This window comes from Vigna umbellata, chromosome 5, assembly GCF_029865625.1.
Source record: "Vigna umbellata cultivar VRB3 chromosome 5, Vumbellata_1.0, whole genome shotgun sequence".
NCBI lineage: Eukaryota > Viridiplantae > Streptophyta > Magnoliopsida > Fabales > Fabaceae > Vigna > Vigna umbellata.
The window spans coordinates 13,452,709-13,468,449 of NC_142169.1; the positions used below are offsets into that span (position 1 = coordinate 13,452,709).

Sequence of the window (15,741 nt, forward strand, 5' to 3'; positions counted from 1 at the left end):
CTTTACTAATCGAGCTCAAGGCAAATTAATTGGGACATCACCGTTCCTCATTTATTCAACATTCAATCGTCATGGCTTTCTACCTCTCCACAGCGCAAAATCTAGAATAGTTTAAAAGAAAATAGGCAAGAGCTTGAACAAAGGAAGTGCTTAGTATGCGAGCTCGTTTTCAGATAAATGCAGGTGGCGTGTGACAAAAGCCCTCTCGACCGTATCAACTATAGTCTTCTATCAACTATAGTCTTTAACTAAGTTATCTAAGACTAAGGATACCATTTACCAAATATCTAATACCAGATAACTTGAACCCAATATAACTATCAAGACGACCATAAGATACTCTACGAGATATAAATTACCAAACCGGAGAATAAGGACTGTACAGAAGTATATCTAACGATCACTACTTGCGTCCATCCTTTGATAACCACGTTCCTTACTCAGCCAGATACAGCCTACGAATACCTTCTTATGCTTATTAGATGCATTCTCACATTAAATAACTTAACAAAAAAAAGTACAATTTCCTACCGATAAACTGGGCATTGGACCTCTGAACCTATATAACTGTGACCCTTTGAGATAGGGACCCATGATTACAAGTATTATTTTAATCATACTTTAATTTCATTTTTTACATTAATTCAAATTTGACTAAAATCTCTAACCAATACTAAGTTGAGCATGAAAAAACTTTTACCAAACATTCTACCATTCAATAAAGGTCGAAGGAGAATTAAAAGACTGAGTATCGGATATTGAAAGAAGACTTTACAAGACACGTTCACTTCCACAAGAACACATGATTTTTAATGAAAATTTAAATCTAGAATATGTGAAAAATAGAATTAATGAAAGACAACAAAATGAAGTACTAAAAAATCTAGAGAAAAAAAAAAGGAAGTGTTCCTTCCAGCGAATAAATCATTAGAACTAAACATTCTTCCTTTTCTGAACCACTATTTAAAGGTCATCGTATCTGAGATCTCAAATCCACATAATTTTTAGTATGTAAACCAACTAATATCGTCAGAATATGAATAGCACAAGTGCTATAACTAAAGATCACAAACGATACACAGCAAATGTCTTCACAGACAACAGGGAATGATAAGAAAATGCATTAGTCAGCCAAGTATCTGACTGTAAAGACAAAAAATGCAATTTCTTTTCAATTTATAAAGAAATCATGAAACACAAGCAAGACAAAATATCAAAGAAGATCCACATAATAGTAAAATCCAGATTCAAGGGTTATGTTAGCTGTCTAGAAATTAAGGGATGGACACTGTTTCCGAGCATGTTCTGGAACAAGTTTGCATAGCAGCTCCAAAGTCACTCCCTTCAGCTCTGTTTGATATGTCATCGTTCAAAAGACATGATATCAAAAAGTTGTTTTATGGCCCTTAAACCAGAAATAAGAGTATATGGAAAGCATTCTACCTTGAGGTTTGAAATTAAAGAGGGGTGGCATAGGGCGCCCATTAGGGAGACGGGTATTATGGTCGCGGAGTTCATCAAAAAATGGGTGAACACATGCATCCAACTGCAAAAAGTTACAGTAAACGAAATTATTTAATGATCATCTCAATTGAATTGTGAAATGACTCATGTACTACAAATAAGTCAACAAATTTTAAATATTTTCATAATATATATTCTTCTAGGAAAAACAAACACTCACAGCAGTACTTCGTAAATTTGGAGAATACTGGAGAAGCCTTGAAACAAGATCTACTGCTTCTGGGGGCATACGCTTGTGGAATATCTACTTTAAAAAATTGCCAAGTCAATACAAACAGTATTTACATTACTAATGCAATTGGTTAGTCTGCATGTCATGGAATTCACCTTATGCCAGGGGTGAGCCTTGATTTGAGGGAACTTGAACTCTGTGTAATTTGGATTCATGCATTTTATTTCCTCACGAGTGGGAGTCCCGAGTACCTAAAACATTAAAAAATGAAAAAATAATTCGCAATTTAGAGAAGCTTATAGAACAAATAGCCATATATTTTTAAAATGGTTAAGGTATCATATCATAGGTCAGGTCAAAAAAGCTAAAAACAAACAATTTTACCTTGATAATTTCAACAAGTTGATCAACTCCACTATCTCCTGGAAACAGAGGCTACAAATCACAGATGGCCAACAGTGAAGAGGACTTGTAAGCAACACGATATTGACCCTTTCAAAATTGCAAGAATAGGAAGAAAATTAATGAATGAGTACTGTTTATGCAAACCTGCCCCAGGAGCAGCTCAGCCAGCACACAACCAACAGACCACATATCAATTGCAGTAGTATACTCAGTGGCTCCAAATATGAGTTCAGGAGCTCGATAGTATCGAGAGCAGATATACGATATGTTAGGTTCACCCTTGACCTGCACAAAACAATTGGGAAGCAAATACATACTACTTAAGAAGCTAACAGAATAATCCGCAATTCAATAAATGAACTCCAAACCCATTAAGCATGGATAGATGTTGAGAGCTTTCTTCTCAACCCACTGCTTTCATTTAGAAGTTGTTAAAGGGAAAAAAATGCAGCAGAATTAGCCCAATTGAAATCCTAGCGATTTACTTTGAAAGTATATGGAGAGTCTTGGTATATAAGCTCTTTTGAAAGAGTGAAAAACTAAGCAATGTGGGACTTGATGACCTTAGAAATGCCTCAAATTGCTATTACCTAAATTAAGTACACACTAAACATTTCCATCTAATCAGATATGAAATGTCATAAAAAACTGTTTCAGAAAACCTATACCCCGCCATTTTATCTAAGTGACCGGAGTGTACCAAATATCAGCCAATTGATTACTCTGGGTATAAATGCCTAATAAAATAATAGACAAAAGTATTTACGAATGCAAGAACATGGAACATGAAACATAAAATAACCAATCATAATATATGCCAATAACCTTCACTAGACATTAGACAGAAGTGGAACATACCAGAACTTTTGCACTCCCAAAATCACAAAGTTTGACCTGATGTGTATGAGGATTTACCTGAAGAAAAAATGGCATTGATTACAAATCACCAAACTAAAAATATAAAAATTTTCTGAAGTGATACCAACCAGCAGATTCTGTGGCTTAATGTCCCTGTGGCACACTCCAACACATCCATGAATATAAGCCAAGGCTCTACAAATCTATCAAAGAACAAAGGAATTCATCACAATTAATTAACAACAATGACCATACATAGATTTTGAGACGCATTAAGGATAAAGCAATCTGATACTTAGCACAAATGAGATGCTTTCCAATTTAAAAAAGTATAATCAGCCCTAAGGTCCGATGCCTAAGGAACCCATGGGTAGAACTCAAGCCCAGAGAAATTATATTCTAATTTTTCCACTTCTTTTTGTTCCATTTTATAACGTACCATCAAACCTAAATTAAAAATTAGTGAGCCATTGTAAAACCACAACATGGTACCACAGGCTAAAAAAAGCCCTAATGGCACAACACTATGGGGAGGTCAAGTTCATCCTTAAGCAAAAAAGCCCTAATGTATTAATTTTATTATGTAAAATGTAAGCAACTATTACAACATACACTCCTAAATCCTAATTAAAATAAGAAGCAGCATACCCATTGGAAATACCATTATTAATTTTAACAAAAAAAAGCAATAAATAATAATAACAATAGCAATTCATAAAATTTAAAGGATATTAAGAACACACACACGTGTGTGTGTGTGTGTGTGTGTGTGTGTATATATATATATATATATATATATATATATATATATATATATTGTTATAAACTTCCAATATAAACACTAACCTACTAATCTTAAAATCTATTCATTCAAGTCATTCAAATGTAAAATTTAAAATATATCAACAATAAATCAAGTAGCAGTAGTCTTTTCCATTGAAAGTTAAAACAGAAGACAAGTTTGCCAAGGTAGTAAAACTGAGTTTTGGTTATGAAGGTAAAACAAAATGAATATCTGAATCAAGATTGCCCACCAAACTATGTCTTGAGCTTACGCTTGTGCACCAATGGCCCCAATTTCCACCACAATAATAATGCTGGACCATTTCACAATGCACAATGACTGTAGTATCATTTTTAGCATGCTATTTAGTACTCTGATCGTAACAGACATCTATAGTTCAAGTATTCAAGTGAACAAGAATAGAAGGAACTGCACAAAATTGGCAGAAAATAAGGGCCTATTCTCTGACATGAAAATTCACAAAGGACCAAATTTAGGTTATCATCTTGTGACTTTTACTTAAATCAACAATAAGTAATTGATGATACAAAATTCCGTGCTTACAATGTCATACACACTTCTTATATGATCAGCATCTGAATTTAACTAACAGAAGTATGTTATCATAAAAGTAATACGTAAAGAACCTGATATGTGTAAAGTTTAACATATATTAGGGGCATCCGCTGATTTGCCTTGCTATAGTGCTTCACCACACGATATACAGTCTCAGGTACATATTCAAGTACCAAATTGAGATAGAGTTCATCTTTATCTGTGGTAGAAAAGAAGCAATGTTTTAGTGATACAACATTGGGATGATCAAGAAGGCGCATTGTTTGCAATTCGCGATTCTTGTATCTTTTATCCTGCAAAACTTTCTTGATTGCTACAGTTTCTCCAGTTTCAAGACATTTAGCCTGCAAAACAAATATGCTGAAATCAACTTTATATTAGCTATCTTAGAGCAATTAATCTAACCTGTAACATATCAATTAAATGCCACCTGAAACACAATACCAAATGAGCCTTGTCCAACAATACGTTCTGCCATGTAACTTATAGTCTGCGGAACACAAATAACAAGAGTAACATTATGATAAAAAGGAGATTGAGATAAGGGTTAAAATTAACTAGTAAACAGAATGATATTAGGTGAGCCAAGAGCTACATAGAATCTTCTTAGGAAACTCATCTCGAAAAAGGTTGTTGCTCTGACTTGGTCCTAGCAGACATTCTCCAATACGACAAAGACATTGAGTTTCAATGAGCCTTGTAGACCAGTAGGACTTTCCCTAGTGATCAAGAGGCTAACATATTTAAGACGGGGAGTTTGGTTCCCTCACTCGCACAGACTATCCCCAATATCCCCTTAACTAACCAAAACACAATTGCATGGTTTTTGCCACTATCTTCAATTCATTGTTTACTAGTGTGCTACATACGATATAACTTGTGAGTCTTCTGTCAGGCAGACTTAACATTAGGGCCAACTGCATTCTCAAATAAAAGTGGTATCAAAATATTTTATTCTCACCGCTTAAAAGCTAGCTTTGAGGATAGGCTCCTCAAGTGCTTGGTGTTTATCAATTGGTTTTTCGTACCTCAAAAACAGAATGGCTACTATGGAAGGTTCTGACATGCGAGGGAGTTGTGTGAAGTGTCACAAAGTCACATATTCTGAGGTATTTTGAGCAGCATAAGTTTCACATCAAATAGTATGGAATGCTTGGTGAAGGTACTTAAGTGTTTAGTATCCCCCTTGGGAAAAAAAATCCTCATCACACATAATGTGATAGGTTCTTGAATCAAGAACTATCGCTTTACACGATACCCACTCACACACAACACAGAAAAGAAGAAAGAATGATGTATATTCTTCTATATGAATCAAAGTGTCAACTGTACAAAACCTCCCAAGGAAGAACTCCCTCCTCCACAGGATATAAAATGTCCTGCCTATTCAAAGAATGCTCAAAAACTAACTCTGTACAATATTCCCCAAGCCTTATATATAGGCTCCCCTTCCCCTTCCACTAACAAAACTAACAGACTCCCCATGTACCCAGCTAACTTACTTTCTAATTATTCTTTCTCCTTTCATACACCCAAAATATCCTACCATAATGAGAATAAAAGGTATAGAACACACAAAAGTACCACAAATGAAAAATAGCAAAAAGCATGAATTTACATAGTTCGGTACCCATTACCCACATCCATGGAACCATTGTGAATTCTTCAAGAGTCAAGAAACATGGACCTCTATAACAAAATTTGGCTTTTTCTTTGTTAATGTAAAGGATACATACATGAACATCACTTGTGCAGTACAGTTCAATTAACAAGAAAACCAAACTGATAATATAATTCAATTGTATTATAAAAATAATCTACCTGTTTAGGTTGACCTTGTCGACCACCAATAGTGGTCACAATAATACGGCCAGTTTCAGTTCCATTTCCATCCACCATTGCAGTATCCATTTCCTACCAAAAACATAGAATTTGTTGTGAGGGGTGGAAGCATAAGTGATGATCAGAACCTGATGATACAAAGGGACAAGGCGTACAGAAAAGATAAATTTCAAGACCTTTTCATCCTTGATTTTCATTTCATTAATCTCCTCCGGGAGCTTTTCAACAATCATGGAATCATCACCCGGTTTACCAATAGTAGAGGCCATATATGCTGAACCAAGATAGATCAAACCTTTTCAGTTAATCAAAACCTTCAAATCAACACTGTAGATCAGCACAACCTGAAAATATTTGAGAACAAAAATGTTAAACAATAATCTAATATAAGGAAGAGTGATCAGTCAATGAGCAAAAAGCAAGCACCATAAACAGAGTACGCTAAAGTTAGTATCCCCAACCACGTTCCATTTGAATGTAAATCATCAGAGTCCATATCAGTAATACATAGCAATTCATTATGTAGCACCAGACCAAAAGAAGAAAGAAAAGACCAACAATCATTTTGTAATCAATAGCAATAATACCAGTCACAATATCAAAATAATTGGAAATGGCACGACTCGTATTATTCACTAGAGAAGGCCCACACGGGCTTACGCATACTTCACAATGCACCGAAGATACATGAGAAACCTAATCAATACTTACATTGTGAACATTTTTCATCGATTACCAAATCAAATAACAACTCATGAATCTTAATTTCCAGCAAAGTAGTGAGTGCATTAAATTGAAACGAAAAACAAAGAAGTAATGAGTGCAATAAATCGAAACAAACGAAAAACAACCCAGCAGCATCTGAAAGACAAATAAGTACATTAAAAATTAAAAAAGAAAAAGGATTGCGCACTCAAAGGACAGTTAGCTATTTATAGCTAGAAAAAACTGCTGCTCCCCTTCCCAAACTTAGGCTGCTAAGAAGACGCAAGAAAATAAGCTACCTCCCAACATCCAAAAAAGCTCTAAGATATTGAGTCATTGGTTAAACTTAACAAAAGTTGCAAAACTAACGCTACTTCTAGACAAGAATACCTACGCAGAAGAAAAATCACCATAACCGAGCTCCACATGTTTGGAAAAACACAACACTGAAAAGGAGAGAAGAAAATGTACTTTTTTTTTCTCACCAAGAAGACCCTAAACCTGCTAATATGCCACGAGAACTTGACATTTTCCCATCCAAATGAAAACTCCACTTGGAGAGAGAGAGAGTGAGAAAGAAAGAGAGGAACAAAGTTTAAACCGGAAAAAGAAAGATGATTTCTTGCATCAAAGAAAAGCGCGTGAGGAAGTGAGTGTGAGCTTTAGTTTCAGAGGCGTATCTTGCAGGTTTGACTGAGTTACGAGCTTTCGTGTGGAATGAATAGATTAGATTAAAACATGGAAGACCAGCAAGACCAGCACGCACAAAGCGGAACTCACTGGTTTTATTAGATTTTGTTAAGAGGCAGTTTCGACATCCGCACTGATGTGTTGGCCACATGGGAAGAGAGAGAGAGAGAGAAAAAGTCTTTAAAGTCTGACATCACGTCAGGTCAGGTAAAAGGACGTATTCTGTATTGGCTACTAGGCTTTAAGATGAGTAAGACACAGTCCCGTATACGACAAACTATGATACAGAAAAATGCAGAATTAGAAGTGTGGCTCGGAGTTGCACAAAATAAGTTTGTGTCTATTATGTTGTTTGTTGCGGTCGTTGTTCAGCGGACAGTGGCCAAAATACAAACTGCATACAGCCGTGAGATTGAACCTTTTGATTTTTTATGATGAAGATGATACAAATATCTGAGATTATGAATAGTGTATTATTAAATCTTTAAGATAATGCACTACCAAAACTTTGGCTTATGTTTGAGAGCTCTTTATTTTGGTAAGATATAAAAGGTTTCTATATATTTAAAAAATAATTGTTTGCACGGTGATAATATAATAGTGTGAAACGCTTATTAAACCCTAAACACTGTATTTTAAATGAATTAAAATAAAGATTTAAAAATAAATGCAATGCTAAAAAAATTAATTCTTTTGTGTTTTTATATTATATATGAGATTTCGCTTTTTCTAGTTTCCACGATGATACGGAAAAAAAAAGTCATTTGCAAGTTAAAATCAATGATATACTTGATTTTACTAACTTTTTAGTGTCGCAAAAGACAATCAGGTTTGTTTATTGTAGTCATGTTTTTTTAACTTGGATCCAATGGTGTTTGAATCTATGTTTTATGGCTGCAAAAGTGAATTCTATTTAAAAAGAAAATCGTTATTTGATAACTAAGTTTTGTAATTAATCACATATATATTTGAATGAGTCAATAAACAACGAGAAAAAAATGTTATCTGAAACCTAATTCCTTATAAATGAAAAATAAAGAAGCAAAGACATAGATTCTGACTTGTTGGAAAGGAAACAGAGATCTAGTTTTCAAAGGAGATGGAGCATACCTCATTGGATTCAAAGAAGGAAGCAAAACCTTTATCTAAAAGCAAAGATAGATAGACACTTCCTTCCTTTTTAATAATTCCTTCTTTTTAAGTTACTTCAATAGTTTTAACATGCAATATAAAAAACGAAGTAGATGCTGTATATTATGTTAAAGATATGCTTAAGAAATTCAAGTTGGAAGAAACAAAGGAGATAAAGACTTCAATACATCTTACAACTAGCTTAGGGTTAAACAACATTACAAAAAAGAAGGGCATTACAGAAGGCCAGGAGCCCTTAGAAACAGCCCAAAACCGTCGGTAAAAGGTAATTACAGACGGCTTATCGACGGCCAAAGAGCCCTCGGTAAATCCCTTGTCGCTAACATTTACCGAGGGCTTCCGCCCTTCGGTAATTACCGAGGGCCAAAAAGCCTTCGGTAATTACCGAGGGCCAAAAGCCTTCGGTAATTACCTAAGGGCGTTCTCAACCTTGTCCTATCATGCACCACTAGACTTTGCATTTGGAAACATACACCAGTACAATAATACAAAAAGACACCGGTTAGTTTTCTTTATATGCATCGGTTCTACAACCGATGCATACATGGACGAGGTAAAAAGGACACGTTTTATGCCTCAGTCAGACATCGAGATAAAACAGTATAGAATTATGCCTCGGTTATCTAAGAACCGAGGCGGTATATTTTTTTTTTCTCAGATTTTAGTACACAATGGAACCGTGCTCTTCAGATCCAAAAATCAATTTTCATGTCACAGAGAATTCCCATTGCCATTGATTGATCATGTGTAAACCTTCAACCCGAGAAGTGGCTTTGACGGCTGAGTGGTGCAAGTGAAATTGTTTTTCAGCAACAATAAAATCCCAAAACCAGAAAATCCAAAACCAGAAAATCCCAAAACTGAAAATCCAAAACCAAATATGAAGAAGAAGCAGAAGAACAAGAGTAGATCTGGAGCAGCAGTAGCGGCAGCGTCACTCGCGGAGGGGAAGAATGGCTGAGGCAGCGGCAGCAACGGCAGATCTGGAGCAGCAGCAGCGGCAGTGTCACTCGCGGAGGGGAAGAATGGCTGAGGCAGCAGCGGCGGCAGCGGCAGATCTGGAGCAACAGCAGCGGCAGCGTCACTCGCGGAGGGGAAGAATGGCTGATGCAGCAGCGGCATCGGCAGATCTGGAGCGGCGGCGGATATGGAGCAACGGATCTGGAGCGGCGGCAGCGGCGGCGGATCTGCAGCGGCGTCTGGAGGCAACGGCGTCTGGAGGCAGCGGCGTCTGGAGGCAGCGGCGTCTGGAGGCAGCGGCGGTCGTCTGGAGGCAGCGGCGGTCGTCTGGACTGTGCACGGCAATGGGAAGAATGGGAGAGCACAGAGGGGAAGGGAGAGCACCGAGAAATAAGAAGTTGTTCGAGTGTGAAAATGAAAAGGTTCAAGAGTATAGGTAGTAAGTGTATAGGCAGCGGTCATCTGCGAAACCCGAGGCAATAGCGTTTTTTAAAAAAGTTGTATTCTCGGGACAGATGTATAGGCCTCGGGTCTGCTTCTAACCGAGACAGTATTACCATTCGACCTCGGGTTAAGCTGTAACCGAGACATATAGTCTTTTACGCTTCGGGTTTTGCGTAACCGAAGCGTATATAACGCGTTAGTTTCCCGTTTTTTTACTAGTGATAAACCTGCACATGCCAACCTAGAATCGAAAATTGGAGCAAACATTTATACATAGTCACAATCTCAACATTTATACATAGTCCAACAACAACCTTTAACAACAATAATACCTACTTGACATAAAATAATATCTCCAAAAGCTATAAACTACTCAATCAGATTAACAAATGTCAAATAGCCAAGGATTTTTATGCAGAATATACCATCAAAACAACCAGATTTTTATGCAGGTTATACAGCAAAATAGTAAGGTATTTTTGCAGAATTTTACACCAAAACAGCAAAGATTTTATGCAGAATTTACAGCAATGCAGCAAAGCTTTTCTGCAGAATTTTGTAACTAAGACAGCAAATGTTTTTTGCAAAGTTTTATAACTAAAACAAGAAGGTTTTCTGCAGAGTTTTATAATTAAAACAACAAGGTTTTCTGCAGAGTTTTATAACTAAAACAATAAGATTTTCTGCATATATTGACTCCAATTCAGCAATTAAGATCATACTCTCATTTAGCAAACAGATAAGTGCAGTGCAAAAATCATTTACTTCAATGTTATATCAATTTTTCATGCCTATTTAAACCATTTCTCATGCTTTTGCACATTCGTTTTATATCAATAATACTTATTGATGGACAAATTTGTAAGCACCAAAATATGATGTCACAAACTTGTTTCACAATCGGCAAGTATGACCGAATCGTTTCAAGTAATAAACTTGGTAAGACCAAGTATCGTTCTCCCAAAGGACTCACGGCCTAGTTTAGTTATGTGATTTGTTGATTAGCTAAGACTTAAGAACACAATAATTGAAGTTTAATATGCAAAGACGAAAATTAAATATGTATGCATGAATTGATCAATGACAAAGACAAAAGATAAACACTTTCAAGGAAATATATGAATGAATATGTTGTTGGGGGTCAATTTCATCTCATCCACTCTCATATATTTTAGGAATTCAACATTCAAATCATCATTGTTAATGCCACTCTCTAATGTACCATTCTAGATGGCTTCTCCCTAATCAAATAGTTCATACAATTCCTAGCATTCCTAATGATTAGTTCATGAGTGCAGGAGCTTAAAGGCAACCAATATAATATTGTCAGTATAATATTGGGAGAAATTCCCCGGATCTAGATTTCCCCGTACGTGTCCGTATCAACAAAACCAATAATCATGCATTAGAATGAGTTAAACAATGCAAGCATTGAGCAAAGAGGAAAAACCCTAACTAATGATGAAAGAAAGCATATGTCTTAATTCAAAGATGTACTCAACAAATCCATATATGAGAGCTTCAAGAGATTACTTTGATTCCCCAACAAACATACAAGGTTTAGTTCACCATATTCATGGTGAACCTAGATGAATTACAATGAAAGTATGAAAGAATAAACCCAATAAAGGTGAAGAGGTAGCCTGAGCATCCAAGATCCTCCTTCAAAGGGGTGAAAGAGAGAGTGTTTGCCTCGTTTCTGCCAAAGATACCTAACTATAGGACGTGCAAGCCCTTATATACTAATCTAGAGTTACAAAAGATTATAAAAGTCCAAGCCCAAAAAGTGCCGCTCAGCGGTATTTACCGCTCAGCGGTGATTGCGCGTCTTCTTTCTTCCCCTCAGCGGCCATTTTGCCCCTCAGCGGTTCCAACGTCACCTCTTGAGTGCCGCTCAGCGGTAGTTTGCCGCTGAGCGGTGCCTTCGACTTCTCCTTTTTGCACTCTTTCTTGTCTTTTCGAATGTCCTCTCTCTTATTCTTCACTTCTTTCATCAAATTCACCTCAAAACCTGCACAAAAACACTTAAATCAAGCATAAACCTGTCCAGCTCTCTTATTTCTGAAAATATAAACAAAAGGCATGATTTCAAGCTAGTTTCTAAGTCTAAAGGTTGCTTTTAGTATCAAATTTAAGCATGAAAATAACAGTTTTTCAACTGTTATCACAACCCCAAACTTAGAACTTTGCTTGTCCTCAAGCAAATAAAATGTAACTCCATCTCCAACCAATTCATATGATGGTTCACTCATTCAAAATCCTCTTTTCAAGATAAGTAATAACTTCACTCAAACTTAAGACCAAGAGTTCAATCAAGATGTGCACATGCTTTAGTGTTCACAAAGTCATTTAAATTCCAACAAATACTATTTTTCATGAATGATCAATCAATTAAGCATGGATGTTCATGTGCTTATGGAATATTTCCTCACTAGGTAAAGTGTTTCACTCAACACACAAGTGTATAAGAGGTAAAGTGTTTCACTCATTCACTCCACTATCACAATGTCACATGAATCAACTTTGCCTTTCATTTAACCACAATCAAATACATTCACAAGCATGCATCATCACAAGGACTTTTCAATGGCTTATAATGTGGCTGGGCTAACAAGAAAATTGGTTTTTCTGGATCACAAAATCCTTGAGTTAAGAGAATCATAACAACACAATCTTCTTATTCATTCCCAACTTTCTTTTGCCTTTGCTTTTGCATTTGCATTGAGCTTTGCTTCTTTTTCTTTTCTTTTCTTTGCATATTCTTACTTTTTAGCTCTTAGCTCAATGCTTTTTCCTTTTTCATGTTTCCCCAATAACCCCAAACTTGAACATTTAACAATACCACACAAGATCTTCTACTTAACTCAAGGTAAAGATTTTCAATCAAGGGTGTTCAGTGTATATTTAAGGCTAAGGGTTCAAAGGATAGAACACAACGTGTTCTCTTTTAGAAGGCTAACTTTATGAATTTGGCCAATAAAAAGGGTTTCAAAAACACGGCCTTTGATCATATGATGCAAAACAAGCAATTGATTCAATCATAGAAAACCTGGGCAAAGTCATTCATGCTTTCAAAGTAACAGCATTCAACAATAACAACTCTGGAGCTCAAAACCTCACATATAAGCTCATTCACATTTGACATGCACATCCTGCTTAATTTCACAATCACAATCATGATATTATGCATTTGTTCACAAAGCTTGTGAATCACCTGTATAAGCATTTTAATGTGCACATCATCTCAACATCAATCAATCAATAAGCATCCTCAAGCATTACTTATCACACAATCACAGTTAATAGCAAACCATCATAAGGAACCAGGTGTTCAATAGAGTACATCAAACCCTAATCTAAAAACAAAAACAAATAAGTTCAGAAAACTTAAACCACAAAAGCATAATCATATGATAGCATTCATCAGTAAATGCTATCTCAGCTCCTCATCAGTCCGAGCTCTCTGTATCTTCCTCTTCCTCTTCATCATCATCTTCATCAAATGCATCCTCCTCCTCAGCTTCATCTTCATCCATGTCTCGGGCTGAAGCTTCAGCTGCTTCAGCTCCTCCATGCCATGGTTCTTCTGGCCAAGCTACCACATTATGGAATTCATCCATAGTCCACCTGTGTGCTGGAGGGGTATCATACATCCCCACTATCATCTCAGCCGTGGCCACCTGCCCTCTGTGGATGGACTGCAACTGAGCACCTATAAGAGACATATACATGTCCCTCATCTGGAATGGTTCTGCCTCATGAGTATCAGCAGAAGTCCTGCTCTGTGCTGGCCTTCTCTCTCTACGAGCCTGGCGTGGTGGCACTGGCTGGGCTGCCTCCTCACCTCCACAGTACTGTCTGTAATAGGCCTCATCTATAGCTTTTCTTGGCCTCTCAAATGGTGGAACAGAAGTGTCCACCCCAGCTAGCTTGCAAAGGTGAGTGATCAAAGAAGGATGTCCCAGTGGTGCTTTGTTGTTTGAGGTGTTAGCACACACACTAATCTCATCAGCTATCACCTGCCCAATATTAACATTCAAGTTTCTGATAGCACAGTAGATGAAGAGTGCCCTGCTGAGAGTAATATCTGACACATGTGAACATGGCTGAATGTTGGCATGAGAAAATGCCATCCAATACTTTGCAAGAGGAGTCAAATCTGTCCTCCTAATATTAACCACTGAGCCAGATCTATTCCTTTGGAAGTGTCCTCCAGGTATGCACAATACTCTCTCAACATCCTCAAAGTCAGCACCTTCCTCCATGCTAAGAGCAAACTGGCATTGCTCACCAGCCCACACAGTATCCAGAAAGTTATTGATGGAGTCAGGATCATACTTGATAGCATGGCCTCTAACATAGCCCAAATAATTCTCAGCTGGATAATCACCAATCTTCTTTGCATTGGTGTAGAATTCTTTCACCACAGCTATGTTGGCAGGTGATGGATAAGTGGCTAGCTTCCCCCAATCATTCCCTAACACTTGCTCTCCAAATTGAGGAGCAAAGTTAGGTATCATTCCAACCTTTCTCTCCATTAGAAATCTCCTGTCCTGAACCACCCTAAAGTACTTCTCATGTTTCCTAGAGAGGAACCTGCCATTATGGGGCTGCTCTGGTTCCTTTTCCTTTCTCTTGGTTGCCATGGTTTTCAATCTCTTTCCTGAAGAGGTTGCCATTCCTACATTCAAACATAAATCCAAAACCACAGAACATGATGTTAATCATTAGTAAACACAAAACAAAACTCCTTTTGAAGCTAAACCACCGCTGAGGGCCAGAATTTCCCCTCAGCGCCACCAGTGCCACATTCAAACACGCAACAAACCAGAAAAAGCAAATCTGGCAGAGTGCCGCTCAGCGGTAAATGCCGCTCAGCGGTGATCTGCAGATTTTTGCAAATCTCGTTTTTAAACTGTCCTAACTCCACCCAAATGCAATTTTCAGTTTTCCAGTTCATAATCAAGCAGTTTAATCGGTTCAAACATCAAATATATCATCAAATCATGCATAGAAATCAAAACCCCTAAATATTCATGCTTTGACAATCACAGTCAATTTCAAGAACCCTAGAATGAACAAAATGCATTTTACTTACTTGGGTGGAGATGCTAGATGATATGAGAATGCTTCCAAACTAGAATGCTCTCTTCCAACCCCAAACTTTGATAGCACACTAGTGTAAAAGTGAGTGGAAGAGAAATTTTCTAAAGAGGGAAGAGTAAAAAGATGTGGGAAACCTAAGAGGAGATATGTGGGAGTCTTAGTGCAGAGAAGAGCTTGAAAGAATGTAAAAACGCGCAGCTTAGGGTTTAAAAATACCCCAATGGGCTCGGGTTCCGCTAAGGGGAACTTAAGCCCATCTGCGATAGTACCGCTCAGCGGTAATTGCCGCTCAGCGGCACTTTCGTGATGTGCCCTTCTCCTTCTTTTCTTGACCTACGTGCCTTCCTAGCATACCCCTCATAGGTTCCCTGCAATTCAATGTTAAAAATGCTTATGCAAATCCTAAAAATAAACAAACAGAAAACAATCAATCAACTGGGTTGCCTCCCAGGTAGCGCTTGTTTAACGTCACGAGCCTGACCCAAAATCCACCAACACCCATCAGTAGGTGTTTCAAACTTAC

The 15,741-nt window shown here is 37.2% G+C and overlaps 1 protein-coding gene across 1 annotated transcript; it reads right to left on the reverse strand.

Annotated features, from left to right (window-relative positions):
* Window positions 1-927: 927 nt before the first annotated feature.
* LOC124835754 (shaggy-related protein kinase epsilon) lies at window positions 928-7,627 on the reverse strand. Its single transcript, XM_047310743.2, has 13 exons — window positions 7,257-7,627; window positions 6,338-6,505; window positions 6,141-6,233; window positions 4,750-4,809; window positions 4,391-4,663; window positions 3,088-3,162; window positions 2,960-3,016; window positions 2,246-2,386; window positions 2,081-2,131; window positions 1,852-1,947; window positions 1,685-1,768; window positions 1,444-1,546; window positions 928-1,350 (listed from the first exon to the last, which is right to left on the reverse strand). The coding sequence occupies exons 2-13, from the start codon at window positions 6,428-6,430 to the stop codon at window positions 1,268-1,270; spliced, it is 1,209 nt and encodes a 402-aa protein (XP_047166699.1). The 5' UTR covers window positions 6,431-6,505; window positions 7,257-7,627; the 3' UTR covers window positions 928-1,267.
* Window positions 7,628-15,741: the final 8,114 nt, after the last annotated feature.

Bases quoted from the DNA above. Each gene is read 5' to 3' on its own strand.
- LOC124835754 (XM_047310743.2), bottom strand. From the start codon at position 6,430: ATGGCCTCTACTATTGGTAAACCGGGTGATGATTCCATGATTGTTGAA. The intron at 1,948-2,080 runs GTAAAATTGTTT...TTAATGTTTTAG, and splicing joins AACTTGTTGAAATTATCAAG to GTACTCGGGACTCCCACTCG. The intron at 1,547-1,684 runs GTGAGTGTTTGT...AACTTTTTGCAG, and splicing joins CAAATTTACGAAGTACTGCT to TTGGATGCATGTGTTCACCC.